General features: G+C 34.6%; 1 protein-coding gene across 1 annotated transcript in view; it reads right to left on the reverse strand.

Moving 5' to 3' along the window:
* Nucleotides 1–15946, reverse strand: part of Glg1 (Golgi apparatus protein 1) — a 285095-nt gene that overhangs the window by 108462 nt on the left and 160687 nt on the right. The window contains exons 13-15 of the mRNA XM_090398148.1: nt 11128–11247; nt 9946–10034; nt 5073–5187 (exon numbers count right to left, since the gene is read on the reverse strand). Coding sequence (XP_090254274.1) covers nt 5073–5187; nt 9946–10034; nt 11128–11247 — 324 coding nt within the window. The remainder of the gene's footprint in view (nt 1–5072; nt 5188–9945; nt 10035–11127; nt 11248–15946) is intronic.

Genomic DNA, 15946 nt, shown 5'->3' on the forward strand with positions numbered 1-15946 from the left:
GACTTATTAACCTGCAACAAAAATTAAAGCTTTTTTTAAGTATTGAACTTAATTCATATGGTACATTTTAGGGTTATAATAGCATTACTTACACTTTTTGCCCCATGACAAGGGGCAGAGTCACCTGAAAGATGTGGTTCGTTGTTAGTAGGCAGCAATTATTCTTCTAAAATTTTCTGATACACTTGTGCATTCACTGAACCCTTTGTGAAATGCAAGCAACCAACATCATGATACGACATGCAGCCCCAGATCATATGACTAGCTGAGAATTTGATTGTTGATACCAGAACAGTCAGGGTTGAATTTTTCCCGATTGTCTTCGAATTGTGTCTGCTGTTGGAACCCTGCAGGTTAAACTTTTTCATGTAAGAAAAAATTACTCTTTTCTACTGATCAGGGGATTCGTTTGTCATGCTCTCTGTACCAATTTAACCAAGTCAATCTCATTTTTTTTGGTTAACAAGGGCTTCTTTTTAGGGTGCCTGGCTATCAGTCCCTGTTGAATGAGTCTCCTGACACTTACAGAGCTTGCCACAACTCCCATTCATTCTTCCCAGTCTGGCTTCAGTTCTCCGGACAACACATGGAGATTTTTAAGGAAGAACCACTTTAGAAGACCTTGGCATGGTGTAGACAGTGGCTTTCTTCCTGACCCCTTCAGCAGATCTGGTTTCTTTCACTTTCAACAGTGGCCGTACCACAGTAGATTAACTACAGGACACTCTTTTAGTTATTTTATGGGAGGTATACCCATCTCTATTCAAACCTTGACTCATACTTTTTCTTGGAGTGTTAACTGCACATAACTAGTCATCTCGGGACAAAAATGCAAAAACTAGATCTTGCTGTCAATTTATAGCATAAAACATTCTGATGCAATAGCAGCAACTATTACATTATACAGAAATCCATGGGAATGACAGATGATAATATAATACTAATGATAAACCAATGAAAATGACCATTTAACTACTAAAAACTATATTTATGTAAGGTGATGCAGTTTCTATGAACATGAGTGTACTTAGATATATAATGTTGGGGGGAGTGGTATAGTAATTTCAAGGATGATATAGAGAATGGGATAGATGGAAGGAGAGGGTACTGCTGATGATGGCAGATGATTTGTAAAAACTGTAGTTTTAATTAAATCAACAGTTTGTATGCAAACTTTCTACTCATCTAGAGCAGATTAAAAACTCAGAGGTGCTCTCTTTACAAGAGTTTATCACCCATTCCCACAAATCCACCAGTGCAGAACCATGTATTCTGGTCAGATAGGGCAGGCTGCCATGGTGAGAAAAGAGCATAATAATATAATGTTTGGATAACTAAAGTGACTGGTGGCCAAGAAAATTGTCATTTTTTTTTTTTCAAATAAAAAAAAGCAGTTATCACACAAATCAAGTTTTAAATCATAAAGACTGCTGTTGGAAGAAAATAAATCTACAAATAAAATTTGTAATCATAACAGAACTGATGTATTACTTTTGTATAAAAGTAATACATCAGTTCTGTAAAATAAAAAAATAAAAAATAAAATTTAAAAAAATACTAATGAGAAATTGCCACATTGCAATGGCATACTACTACCAAGCATGGCTTGGTTTCTTAGTTTCCTCCATATGATTGGCTTCGTTGTGGTGTGTACGTGTCTGTCTCTAGAGTCTTAGATAATACTAGCTTGAGCTAGTGAAATGTTAGGTTTCTTAATTAAAATAAAGTAATTCCATTTCATATATTTTTTTTTTCCTGGAGAACTTTTTGCGATAGCAGTGAGAACTGATTATATTATAAATATGTCATCATAAACTTGTAGCAAGAACTGTGCAATATAATTCTCAATAGTCGAACATATTTTACAATTTGGAGGAATTAGTTGCCCAAAAACCTATAAAAATTAGATCAGTTTAATCTTACAAAGTTTTATTGGAAAAAAAAAAAAGAGAGAGTAGGTGAGGTAATCAAATAGTAACTTGGTAGATCATTACCAAGTTACGTGACACTGCTCACTGGATCACTGTTATTGTTAAGGCAACAAATGCTGAATGAGTTTAATACTATTATGCAACTATATAGCTGCCATATTAGCACTCTGTAAATTTCATTTTCTTTGTGTGGGTGATTAAAATTTCTTATTCTGGATCATGAGGAAACAATGTTTGAAAAATTGACTTAACATTTGGTCAGTCAATCCAGTAAGTCTAACAAGACAGAAAGTCTCTTTTCTGTATGTTTTACCAAATCAGATAATTATACACAATCAAGGCTATACTTATGCACAGGTGCAAGAGGCTCTAGTTGAGGAACCCAAAAAATTAGGGCCAATTTAAGGTCTCCAAAACATAAGGAAGGCACCAGAGCACTATATATTGCCTTGGGAAATATAAGTATGGCCCTGCAGACAATAAAAATGACTTGAATATTTATATATCAAATTCCTGACATGTATCCTCAAGGGGTGAACAGGATATATATGAAAAAATAGTACTACATGAAAAACGTACATCACCATTAACTTCTTATCTACAATTTTTCTCCAAATCAGTCTGTTACTTGTAAAGACTCCAACATTATCAGATCTTATATTTCTGTCTTTAAGACACCTTTTACTGTATCAATCCACCTATATCTTGGTCTTCCTCTGGGTCTTTTTCCTGCCAACTTGGCAGAGAACATTTGTTTTGCTAACCTTTCCTCTCCTATTCTGTTTAAGTGACCATAACATCTGAGATTAGCTCTGCTAATGCATTCCTGGTTGCTAACAATGTCAAGTTCTTTCCAAATATCCTCATTTTTAATATGATATTGACATTGATGTCTGTTCATGCCCCTAATCTTTCTCAGAACTCTCATATCAAGTGTTTTATTTCTAACCAAGCTCTCAGTTAAATAAGTTAAAATTTGCTTGAACACTGTCTTGTATACAGCTAATTTAGTGTTTTGATTAAATTTTCTCTTATTGCATATAAATTTATTCAGTTGACTTCCTACCATACCAGCTTTGTTCATTCTGTTGTCTATTTCCATATTCAATTTACCATCTTCACTAAAAATTAACATTTTATGTTAAAAATTAACATAAAAATAAAATAAAGATTAACATCTCCAAATTTGATATCAGGTTTAATACCACTTTCCTTCATAATGTGATCCATATAGATAATGAATAACAGAAGGAATAATGTACATCCCTGTCTGACAACAGATTTAACATTAAACCATCTACCTGTACTTGCTTCAATTCTAACTGCTGACTTACAACTCAAATAAAGACTAAGTATTGCTTGATATAATGTCCCAGTGACACCATACAACTGTAGCGTGTATCAACAAAACTTAAATACAGATCTTTGTTATATTCCCATGATTTCTCAACTATTTTTCATAAAGTGAAAATCTGATCGTGACAGCCTCTATTTGGCCTGAATTCAGCTTGTTCTTTGCCAAGCTTCCCTTCCACAATCCTTCTCAACTGTTTCTCAAGTATACTTGCATATATCAGATACTCAGTAGAGAAATACCTCTGTAATTCTCACATTGTTTTATTTCCCATTTTTATTTCCCTATGTATACCATGAGGGCTCTACTCCAATCATCTATAATTCGTCCCTCTCTCTCCCCAGCCTTCTGAAATATGTAGTGCAGCCACTGTAAGACTTTCATACCTCTATACTTGAGCATTTCTGGTCAAATATCACCTACTCCAGCTGCCTTTCCACATTTCAGACTTTTGATGGCTTTTTCTACTTCAAGTATGGATATGTATTCCAGATTGCATGCCTGGTCAGTGTTTTCTATCACTGTGCTGTCATCACTGCTGGTTTAATTTAGCATTTTTTCAAAGTAATTACTCAGTACATCAAGGATATTTTTCTCCAGTTTTCATGTCACCTTTATCATTTCTAATTTCTTTTACAGTACTCTTTCCTTCATTTCTGAGCTTTTTCAACAATCTCCAGAATATCTTGCCACTTCTTGATTTATTTTCCATGTTCTTACCAAAGTCTTCCCATGACTTTTGTTTAGCTAGTTTTACACAGTGTTTAGCTTTTTTATATTTGTCTCTGTATTCTCTAAGAGCACAAGCTGACTTATTTATCAGGAACTTTTGACATACTTTCTTCTTTTCCTTCACTGCTTAACTTCCTGTATCACCATGGAGTTGTGATTTTTTTATCCTTGCAGACAACCTCGCCACACACCTCTCTAACTGAATTAATCAGCCAGAGAAAAAACTCGATTTTCAGTGGAAAATACATTTTCTTCAGGATTTTCCACTGAGTCTCCATGGTTTGGTTCCTATTCTCACACTCTTTCATTTTTTCTTGAATAATGTTTGTGTATTTTAGTCAACAATTCACATCTGAGAGCTGCTCAACTTTTATTCGCTTTAAAACTTTCTTAAATGTTCTTCTTTTCAATATGAAATTCAATTTTGTCCTGCTCAAGACTAAATGGTGATCACTTCCAATTTCAAATCCTGTGTACATTATAGTGTACTGAACCAGTGAGAAAACATCACTATCAACAATAACATAGTCAATGAGACTGTTCTTATTCCTTGCCTCTTCTCTCCATGTGAATTTATGTACATTTTTATGTTGAAACATTGCATTAGTAATTACCAGTCCATGTCCAGAACAAAAATCCAACAGGTATTTGCCATTATTATTAGCTTTGCTCTTTTCTCCAAATTTTCCCAAAATATTTTTGTATGTCTGACAATCATTTCCTACTCTGCTATTTAGATCCCCAACAAGGATCAACATTTCCTTTTTCATTGTACTTATCCAATTCCTCAGCTAGCTCCATTTTTTTGTCTTCAGGCTTATTATGTTGACAGTACCAATCTTCAACTCTGTTGATGTTGAGTTCAAGTGTGTTTCAGGATTTGTTCCAATAATTGACTTTTTGCTATTTGCCCTGGTTCCCTGAAAAAAAAAAATGGGGGGGGGGGGGGGGGGAACGCTTGTTTAACTGGGCAACACCCCAGCCAGCATGAAATGAAATTCTTCTTACTTGAAAGCAAGGTAATGCAAAAAAAAAAAAAAAGGTAATATACTCACTCTTTGTAGGAGTTCTGCCTTAAGCTGGCTTCTGCATTCCTTAGATACCCGGTGATGTTTCTCAGAAAGTGTATCATTGGTAACCAAGCCACTTAGACAAGATATAACTTCTGATCTAGGAGTAAAAATGCAATTTACTTTAACATTTCTTTTTTTTTTTTTTTTTTTTTTTTTTCTTATTGCAGAGATATACAATGTATAGTAATTTAAAATTAATTTTATCTTGAAAAACTGATTCAAACAGAATTTATCCTTCTACTTACAGATTCAAGACTAATGAAATGAAGAAATTTTTTTTTTGGAAAATGTCCTGCTATAAAAATTACAACAGAAGATAATCTAGGGAATATCACACCAATATTTCCTACATGGAATCACAGTCGAAGAAGCCATAGTGGCAATCACTACAGAATATTTTCCTCAATATATGCAATAATGCTCTCAGGACAGGGGAAATACTTCCCCATTGGAAAGAAGGTATAATCATACCGATATCAAAAAAAAGGAAACCTAAATAAACTGGAAAACTACCGTGGAATAACTCTACTACCTATAGTTCTTAAACTTTACAATAAAATGATTCTTAATCGTATAGAACCTTATATTTCCCCACTATTAAGGAAAAACTAAGCAGGATTCCTAAAGAACAGTTCATCTAAAACCTTGAAGTTCTCACTCAGTGTTGTCTAAAGTAATGGAACAAGTCATCAACAGTCAACTTCTTCCACACCTGGAGTACTATCAACTAATCAGTGACCACCAACATGGAGTTTGCCAATCAAGATCCATAGCAGATCACCTTGACTAATCACCCATCCCTGGACACATGCTGTGAAAAAAGGTTTGGAAAAAGCAATGATGCTACACCTAACATTTCCAAGGTATTTTCCCAGGTTTGGCATTGAGGGGTTTTTCTCAGCAAATTGTTATCTTACAGTGATTACAGTTATCTCCCCTCTTTGTAATTAATATGCTCCCACATATCAGGGGCTGCTATGTCTATAGCAAATAAATGCCATGTGTGGGCTAGGATCAAGAGCATGTAATTCTTTTTGAAGAACTGGAGGTTGTAGTCTGTGAGGTCTGTAGGGAAGGCTGTCGCAGAGAATCAAGGTAGATGAAGGCATTTAATGAGTCTGTTGCTGGAATATTCAACAAATTATCTCAATTATTCTTAACACTTGAATACGTACTTGTTTTCAAGCACATATTCAAGTATATTGGATGATCTTGAGGGGAGCAGTGGTGAGGTGTGGGCACGAGATCCCAACAGGCTGAAATTTATCATTGACACCATATAACTCTATTATTCACCAAGCTTTTCTTCTACAATTCTTCTCAACCGTATACTTGAGAAATGTTTGAGAAGAATAGATCTTGCCAGGAACACTCAGTAGGGAAATACCTCTGTAATTCTCACATTCAGTTTTATTTCCCTTTTTATATATGGGTACTATGAGAGTTCTAATCCAATCATCGGGAATTCGTTCCTCTGTCCAGGCTTTCTGAACAATGCAGTGCAGCCACTGTAAGACTCTTATACCACCATACTTCAGCATTTCTGGTCGAATATCATCTACTCCTGCTCCCTTTCCACATTTCAAGCCTTTGATGGCTTTTTCTAGTTCAAGTATGGATATGTATTCCCGACTGCATGCCTGGTCAGTGTTTTTTACCACTGTGCTGTCATCACTGCTTGTTTCATTTAGCAGTTTTTCAAAGTAATTACTCTATACTTCAAGGATATCATTTTCTCCTGTTATCATGTCACCTTTTATCATCTCTAACTCCTTTTACAGCACTCTTTCCTCCATTCCTAAGCTTCTTCAACAACCTCCAGAATATTTTGCAACCTTCTTGATATTTATTTTCTATGTTCTTGCCAAAGTCCTCCCATGACGTTTGTTTAGCTAGTTTTACACACTGCTTAGCTTTCTTAAATTTGTCTCTGTATTCTCTAAGAGCACAAGCTGACTTATTTGCCAGGAACTTTTGATATGCTTTCTTTTTTTCCTTCACTGCCTCTTAACTTCTTGTGTCCACCAGGGAGTTAAAGATTTTTCTATCCTTGCAGACAACCTCACCACCACATGCCTCTCTGGCTGAATCAATCAGGGTTTTCTTCAAGGCTTGCCACTGAATCTCCAAGGTTTGGTTCCTGTTCTCAAACTCTTGCATTTTTTTTTTCAATAATCTTTGTGTATTTTAGTCTATAGTAGACAATTGAGAGCTTCTCAACTTTGATTCGCTTTAAAACTTCCTTACATGTTATTCTTTTCAATATGAAATTCAATTTTATCCTGCTCAAGACTAAATAGTGATCACTTCCAATTTCAAATCCTCTGTACACTCTGGTGTCCTGCACCAGGGAGAACATATCACTATCAACAATAACATAGTCAATGAGACTTTTCTTATTCCTTGCCTCTTCTCTCCATGTGAATTTGTGCACATTTTTATGTTGGAACATGGTGTTAGTAATAACCAGTCCATGTCCTGAGCAGAAATCCAACAGATATTTGCCATTATTATTAGCTTTGCTCTTTTCACCAAATTTTCCCAAAATATTTTTGTATGTATCACAATCATTTCCTACTCTGCTATTTAGATTCCCAACAAGGACCAATTTTTCCTTTTTCATTGTGTCAGTTGCTTTTTCTAAAGGCTCAAAAAAATTCCTCCACTTCTACCTTAGTAGAACCTTCTGTGGGACCATAGGCACAAATAAGTCTCATTGTCCAGCTCCCCATTCTCATATTTGCCCACATTACTCTACTTGAGACTGACTGCCATTCAAGAAGATTAGCCTCATATTTTGTGTTGAATACTATGGCTATTCCTTCTTTTCCTTGATTGTCATTGCCTGAATATAACATTTTGTATTTATTGCTCAGAAAGATCTCACCAGTTTTGGTCTTTTTTGTTTCAGTCACCCCTATTATGTCGATCTGATACTTATCTAATTCCTCAGCTAGCTCCATTTCTTTGCCATTCAGGCTTCTTATGTTGATAGTACCGATCTTGAACTCTGGTGATGCTGACTTGGGGTGGGTTTTAGGATTTGTTGCAATAGCTACTTTTTTTTTCTGTTTGCCCCGATTCCCTAGCGAAAATAATGGGGGCCCTCTTTATCCAGGCGACGTCCCAGCTGGCATGAAATTTTGTCATGTTGTACCATCATTTTTTATTTTGGTTTAACCAATAAGAATACAATTTGGTTGGCTAAATCCCAAATTGCCAGCCCATCCTCGTTCGTTCAGTATCCAAGTAGATATCCAACAGGGTGCACCACGAGAAGGTGAGGATTGGACATTAGGCCAGAAGCTCTGGTCAGTTCTCTGCATTCCTTTAAAGGCTATGTGGAGGTCTCTTCTCAGTTATACAGCCCGTTAATGTAAATATAATTTACATTTTATGAGCCTCTGTAACTTAGTCGGTATAGATGAAGCCCTTTGGTCAGATAGACTGGGGTTCGATTCCCGTCTATGATGTGAGAAACCTATATCTGGTCTCTTTTGATTAAAGGCGAGTTAGCCAGTATCATATGGAGGTAGAGGATTTTTTTCCTCACCTAGAAAATCGGATTTTCTGTCCATCAGAACAAGCAAACCGACCTCTGAACATACAGACCTACAGTCATATATATATATATTATCCCTCATTAGGTGCGCTTAACCTGCTGCTCCCTCACAAAAGGATGAGGAGAAGGGGGGGGGGAACCCTATACAAATAAATAAATAAGGTAGATGGAATTAAAAATTGAATGGGAACAATTTAAATCAACAGTTTAACTATAAAGAAGGTTAAATGGATGTTGGATATGTGCAAATTAATTGCAAGAGAGAGAGAGAGAGATGAAAGCTAACAAGCTGAAAAGGATATGAAGTTTTGGAGAAGCCAAGGATACTACAAAAGTGATGTAATTATGCCAGAAAAGGCAAGGAGTAAGTCAGTCTGAGAAGAGAGAGAGATCTGGTCTTGGATATTAAGATTAGCATCATCAAAGGTAAAAAGAGAAGAACTGCATGGTAGAAAATGAAGAATACACCAAATTTCATTTCCGAATTTTATTCCCTATTTTATCAATTCTAGCAGAACATTCTGAGGTTCCTAAGTCATATCAACTAATGGTAGTGTATGATTATAGGTCTTAATTTTTTTAAATAAATGTAATTAACACTTATGAAGTCAGTTCAAAAGTTCCAAGGCAATTATTATTATAAAGAAATTGGGCGTGCTAGTGTATTGTTTTGTAAGCATATACAAATGTGTATAGACATGCCATAATATAATGAAACCAAGCCCAAAGTCACCTGAGTAACCTCAGTGATCTGCATAGCTTTGAAGAATGAACATATTTTTTGTTCAGTGCAGTACAGTGATGCATACAGTAATTTTATATGCAGTGCATTATTTCACTATAAACAAAGAGTAAAATAGTTAAAAATATAACAAAGCTGACCACCCACTACATAGTTTAGCATCTAGACATGTTAATATATCCTTATGGTTCATATGTTGATTTCCAACTTATGACCTTTTTGACTTATAATGGAACCATCAAATCAAAACCAGGTAGTAAGTCGAGGACTGACTGTACACCCATGCTTTATGTTGACTGCTTGGCTATCAAGGCTCAACCATGGCTTCTGATAGAGAGGCAACTGAGATGTTTTAGAATTGCAGTTGTTGCTGCTGCCTAGATAACACAATCACGTACATTGCTGCCTGTCTCACTGATAGGTGTTTTGGTAACTGGTAATTCAATCAATGGTCAAATAACTAGGATTAGCAATTGCTAAGTAATAGCTAGAAGTAGCAATTCATTTAATCACATCATTGTTTCAGAAACATTCAAATATTTTATACTTACTTTGTCTTAACATTTTTGCAGTAGCCCAACACGTCTTTCTTGCATGCTTCCTTAAATTTGAAACTGAAGCGATAATCCTTGAGTGAAACCTATATGGCAGAAAACATCATCACAATACACACCAACTGTCATGCACTCAAATACTTTTAAATCAGTTGAGTTACATAAGTTATAAAAACTGGAAAGTATCTGAAATGCTTTGAAAATTATTTAAGATGCTGAACATTGTTAACTTCTTAAAAGTTTCCATAAGAAAAAACTTTTTTCTTATGGAAATTTTCTTACCATAAAAATGTTTATTTTTTAATTTTTTTATTTTAAATTTTCTAGTGCTATGCAGAAATTGTTATGCAATTTTTAAAAATCATTTAATAGGTTCATTGCATGTGTGAAATTTCTCTAAGTTATGGTCTGGTATATAACACTAATCCGTTAAATAAATTTGGCAGTTGAGATTGTATCTCTAGGTATAAATATACAATGTATTCAGCATAAAAGTTGCCAATGTCCTATCATTTTATTTCTCCTTTAATTCAGAAAAATGAAAAATTATTCTTACATGGTGACATCAACAACAAAAGGTGTTTTTTTTTTTTGCAAATCTAAAACTGGCTATTCCTAGTAGAGTTAATGCTTCACCACCTTTCAAGATTTCAAGATGCATCATTTATCAAATTCCCATTAGTAGACTGCTCTCTGTCCTACAAAGACCATCAACAAATACAACTCACTATATCTAACATAACAGGATCCAGACCAAATTTTGAAGAAATGGATACTGCTTATGAATTATACTGTTATATCACCTTCGAGAGATTTGTAAAACTGCTATATTATACAATATTATAATACTGGCATGGGAAGAGCTCTGCAAAATTTGCATAGGTCAGACAAATCACCCATATCATACAATACACTAAATGTTAACTGACAGTATCAATCAAAAAAGAAAGAAATCAGGCTGTGACCTCTGTGTTAATGAGATCTCAAAATGATGTAATCGGTGAAAAACATTTGGTACTGATTATACTAACGCAGACTTAGTGGCAGCTGCTGTGTGCTGCTAAATCACTGCAATGATATTATGAATGTATTTTTCATCTCTGATGTTTCATGTAGTAACTAAATAATTTTGGTAGAACAGAGTAATTCTCATTTGTGCACAAAAAGGATACTGCTTACCAATTGAAAATGTTCTACTGCTGCTCTGCATTTTTGATTTTTCTTCATTTCTATGTCATTCTTATGCTCTATTAAACACTGAATTACATCTCCCTGATCAACATCCTTAGACTGCAGATCCTGTTGGGAAAGTGAAATATTTTCTATTCAAAACGTGAATTAGTCTTTCAAAAAATAAAAAAAAATAAAAAAATAAATAAATAAAACTATGATAACAATTGATAATTTTATCTTAAATATTAAGATAGGTATTTTAGAAAGATAAGAATCAAGGCATCTTGATAAAAAGTTATTATGCTAAAGCAGTAAAGGACATGATAAAGAGTGAACAGAAGGCATCTTGAATTTCAAACCAATGCTCTGTGGGTTCAATTTTCACTATGGTATGATCATTCTTATAAATAATTCTCTGTTGTTCTTTTTCCATGACTAGGATGTTTGGGTTGGAACTTGGACTGAGCTGAGAGGGGAAACAGCTTTTAACTCTGTACACACACAAATCCATCAAACCACTAAATAAATAATATTATTATTACAGTGATTCACACCTCCAGGGAGTCCAAAGACTCATCGAGGGAGGGCATCTACTCTACAACTCTTTGTCTCACTACTCCACCAACCTTCATCATCTACACCAACGCCATCTACCACCACCGACTAGTACTTTCAGAGACAATCACAAACATCCATGCCCACGGTGGGATTCAAACCCGCAGCCTTTTGGCTGGAGAGCAGATACGCTAACCAGGCCGGTATCCTCACATTTAAAATGATGTTCTTGTTCCCAGAGAATATTCTAAAAATACTTGACTAGTACAGAATAGTGCATTTAGGTTAATTAATGACCAACCTATGACAAATTTATGCTACTTATCTTTATAAAGATTTCTGCTGCTTGCAATGTTTACAAATATTTTGATCACTGTTCACTAAACTTAGCACTGATAATTTCCTCTCTCCTCTAAATCCGTTAAAACACCTATAGCGGTTATTTAAAAACTTCACAGTTCAACTTCAAACTCACAAATTATCCTTCCTCTTCATTCATTTTTCCTGCTGTCTTTGGAACAATATTCTCTCATGTGTATTTTCTAAAGAGTACAATCCATTGTTCTTAAATTTTCATATTAATAATTTCTTCTTTAAACATTATTATGAATTTCTTCTTTCTCTTCACATTTCTACTCATTCATGGTACTATATACTACAAGTTAAACAACCTATCATGTATGGAATTACCATAAAAATATAATAATTGGCAGTATAATGATTTTGATGTCAAGAATTCCATTAATACCCATTGACATGCAATCTCAAATGAAAAGATTTCAATTTCCTCTTAGTCAATTATTCCCTGTGTTAAGTCATAGCAGTAAACAGTTTTTATTACTAGTGAATTCCGGAGTTTAATTGCTTCAGTTGAATCTAGCTCTCTCAAGAGTCAGAATGGAAAAGAATTTTTAGTTTTTTAAACAGTAAATAAAACAAAAATATTATGTTTACAAATTATTGTTAACACAGATGCAAACATTTTGTCAACATCATCATATACAGTTCTATCATAATAAATATTTGTTTGCACCTAATATGCGCCAAGTAAAATAAACTATTATTACTGGATCTATTTTTTCCCCATTTTATGTACTGTTTTTCATTAAGTTATCAGAATATTTCATTCCAGAAGAAAAAATAATGTTGCTTACTATATATGGTGATACATTTCACTATTTCAAAATCTTGTAGTCAGTTTTTTTCATTAAAAAAAGTAGATAGTTGTCAGAATAGAAGCACTAAAAAGTACTTTTCTGACAAGTATGAACAATGTTAAACCTATTTCAGAATTTAAGGGAAAAAAAATTGAAAATTACTCTTAAATTTAAGACATGAAGTAAAAAATAATAATAAACAAATATGTAAAAAAATAATCCTGTGCACTGTTTGTACACCCCTTGAAAGTACAGGAATTTGATGATGATGAAAAATAATCTTCAAGAACTATCAGCCCTGAAAACTATTAAGGTCTTTACTGCTGAGCACTTGTATTTTCAAGTGCACTTTTGCATTTAAAATATCTCTGCAACAACTTTTAAACATGTTTAAATTTCACAGGCATGTAGAACATTCTATTATGAATGTAATTTACTTAAACTCAAACTTTCTGACTTCATATGTATCTAGAGGAAAATATTTGCGCTCTAGCATATAGCAGAAGAAGTCTCCCAACTGAAGTGTCAAATAGTGGGAAGTGTGCATGCTGACTTAAGTCATAAAAATTGCATGAAATTATCAGAAAAGAGAGAGACCAATAACCACCCAGCAAATAATGAAGCAACTTTGTGTAATAGAATACGATAGGAATAACACGACCAGTTGACAAGTCCTCGAGTACATAACAGTTCTAAAATCTTAGATACTGTACAAAGTAAATATCAGGAAAAACATAATATTTGCAGATTTTCAACTGACACTCATAAGAGAAATATTTCAACTCTCCCATATGCTGAGATCAACCACTATAAAGATGTGCATCACATAGTGACCAGTCTCCCAGATTGAAAGGAAGATAATTCCAATATTGATTTTTCCTGCTTAAAAATATTATATGACACCTGTTGCACCCTGAATGGTTTTGATTCAGAACATGAACAAATCATTCAGGGCTTAACATATTAACTTAAAATTTAATGAAAGGAAAGGCTTGCATTTAGTTAAAACCACATAAGACTGTATTAATTACAAAGGGTGATGAGGTAGCATTGTATTAAAGTGGTATATTATTCAAGATTTTGTTAAGTGAACAGGAAATCATTTGTACTATATCATTCAGTTAAAATTAGCTTAAATAAGAATATTCCACTGGACAACTTGTAAGGGTAAGTCCAAAAGTCTAACACTTGCTGGCATATAGCCCAAGGCTGCATAATACACAGTAATACACAGAAGAAGAAGTGCGTAAGCACTTCCGAGAAATCTGCCATAGCGAAAAATGCTGAGATCATCATGAGAACGAGAATGGCATAGCGCCATGTTAAAAAAAAAAAAGAGGGCGCTGTGCAATGAAAATATAAGCAATTGCACAAGGCATAGAGGGCTTTTTTTTTCCAGACTCTGGGTTGTTGGATCATCTGATCGAGGAGAGGTTCCAGGTCGTGCGATAAGCAGAGGTATGCGTTGGCGGGAAAAATGAAGTAGTCTACTCGAAATACAGCAGATGGAATTCCGGTGCAAGTGCAGATGCTTTCCTAGCAAGCGCTCGTAAACTCGTAGAAGTCCTCCGAACAATCACCAGAAATGAAGTAGCCATAATGCGTATGAGGGAAGACCTATCCAGCAGAAATCTAACGCTGCATGTGGCACAAGAAAGGATCCAGTTCTTGGGAAAAACAAGGCAGTACAGACCAGCAGACCTACTCCATACTCAGTGAGGGTAATGTAAAACTTTATTATAGAACTCAGAACTAGTTTGTAGGAAAAAGATTAATGTGAAAATTGTTTCATGTCAGGACATTGCTAATTAGAGAACTCTGAGTGACTAATGTAATAAGGTGCAACCTGATGTCCAGTTGTCGAATTGAATTAGACGAATTGGTAGAAGGAATTTAGGATCATGTAAATGTATAATGTGGGTTATGGTTAGAGCTTAGGTTGAAGTTAAAATTAACTTAGTAATCCCCAATTAATAGAGGGGAAAAATGGAAGCAGGAATTGTAGTTAGCAATTTCATAGATAATTGTTTAATGGATGCAGTGCACAGTTCTTAAAATGAAGTACTTTCTTTAACTTAGTATTGATATGTGTGATTTAACTTATTTAAAGTGTATCTAGATATAATTGCATGTTGTGTATAAAGTTGATAATAAACATGTATTCTCTTTTAAAACTGAGTTTTGCGTGATATTGAGCGCCAACTCACCACTCATAAAAGTACGAAATTAAGGCGGGAGGGAGCTGAAATGTTAGATAAAATTTGGCCACGACTGATAGAAGCAATTAGTATCTATATATGTGTAGGATTACTGGTAATGTCTCTCTGAGTAGTATATTGATCTATCATAGGATATAGACTGGTGCAGCTTTTTAAATATAAATTCGTTTATGTCCGAAAAGGATACAGGACCAGATTCTAAGCAAACAAATATAGCGACTGCAAAGTAAGGGTGATTGATAAGAGGGGTATAACAGGTATACAGAACGATAATTTCCATAGATAACGACACAACACACCTCCAAGGAGTCCAAAGAACTCATCAAGGGAGGCCACCTACTCTACAACTCTGTCTCAACCACTCAATTCACCAACTACAACGAACCACAACTACACCAACGCCATCTACTGCCAACCACCACCACCACTAATATTTTCACAGACAATTCAAACATCCATGCCCACAGTGGGATTTGAACCTGCAGCCTTTCAGCTGGAGAGTGGATATGCTAACCACTCGGCCAACCAGGGCAAATCCCACAAAGTATTGCAAACGTGTGTCCAAACACCTCATTTGAAGAGAAGAAAAGGAGAGAGAGTGAGAGAGCAGATATATGTGTGACAAATGTTAGGTGCCTTATGTATCTACTCTCGGTTTTGAAAAATACTATATAATTGCTAAATTTTGAAAGTATGAGGCAGTGATGCAGAATGTTCAATATTGTATAAAAATACTGAGGACGATTTTCAAAAAAAAAAAAAAAATTTGTTTCATTTGTTTATAAATTAAATTAAGGATGCCAAGAAATTATATTCTCGTTTTATCCTTTATCCAAGTGTAATGAGCAAACAAAGTTTGCCAGTGAAGTATCTTCATGACTAGGCTACTTGTAT

Source organism: Typopeltis vanoorti, chromosome 9, assembly GCF_054136105.1.
Source record: "Typopeltis vanoorti isolate ZY-2024b chromosome 9, IOZ_Tvanoo_1.0, whole genome shotgun sequence".
In the NCBI taxonomy this organism is placed as follows: domain Eukaryota; kingdom Metazoa; phylum Arthropoda; class Arachnida; order Uropygi; family Thelyphonidae; genus Typopeltis; species Typopeltis vanoorti.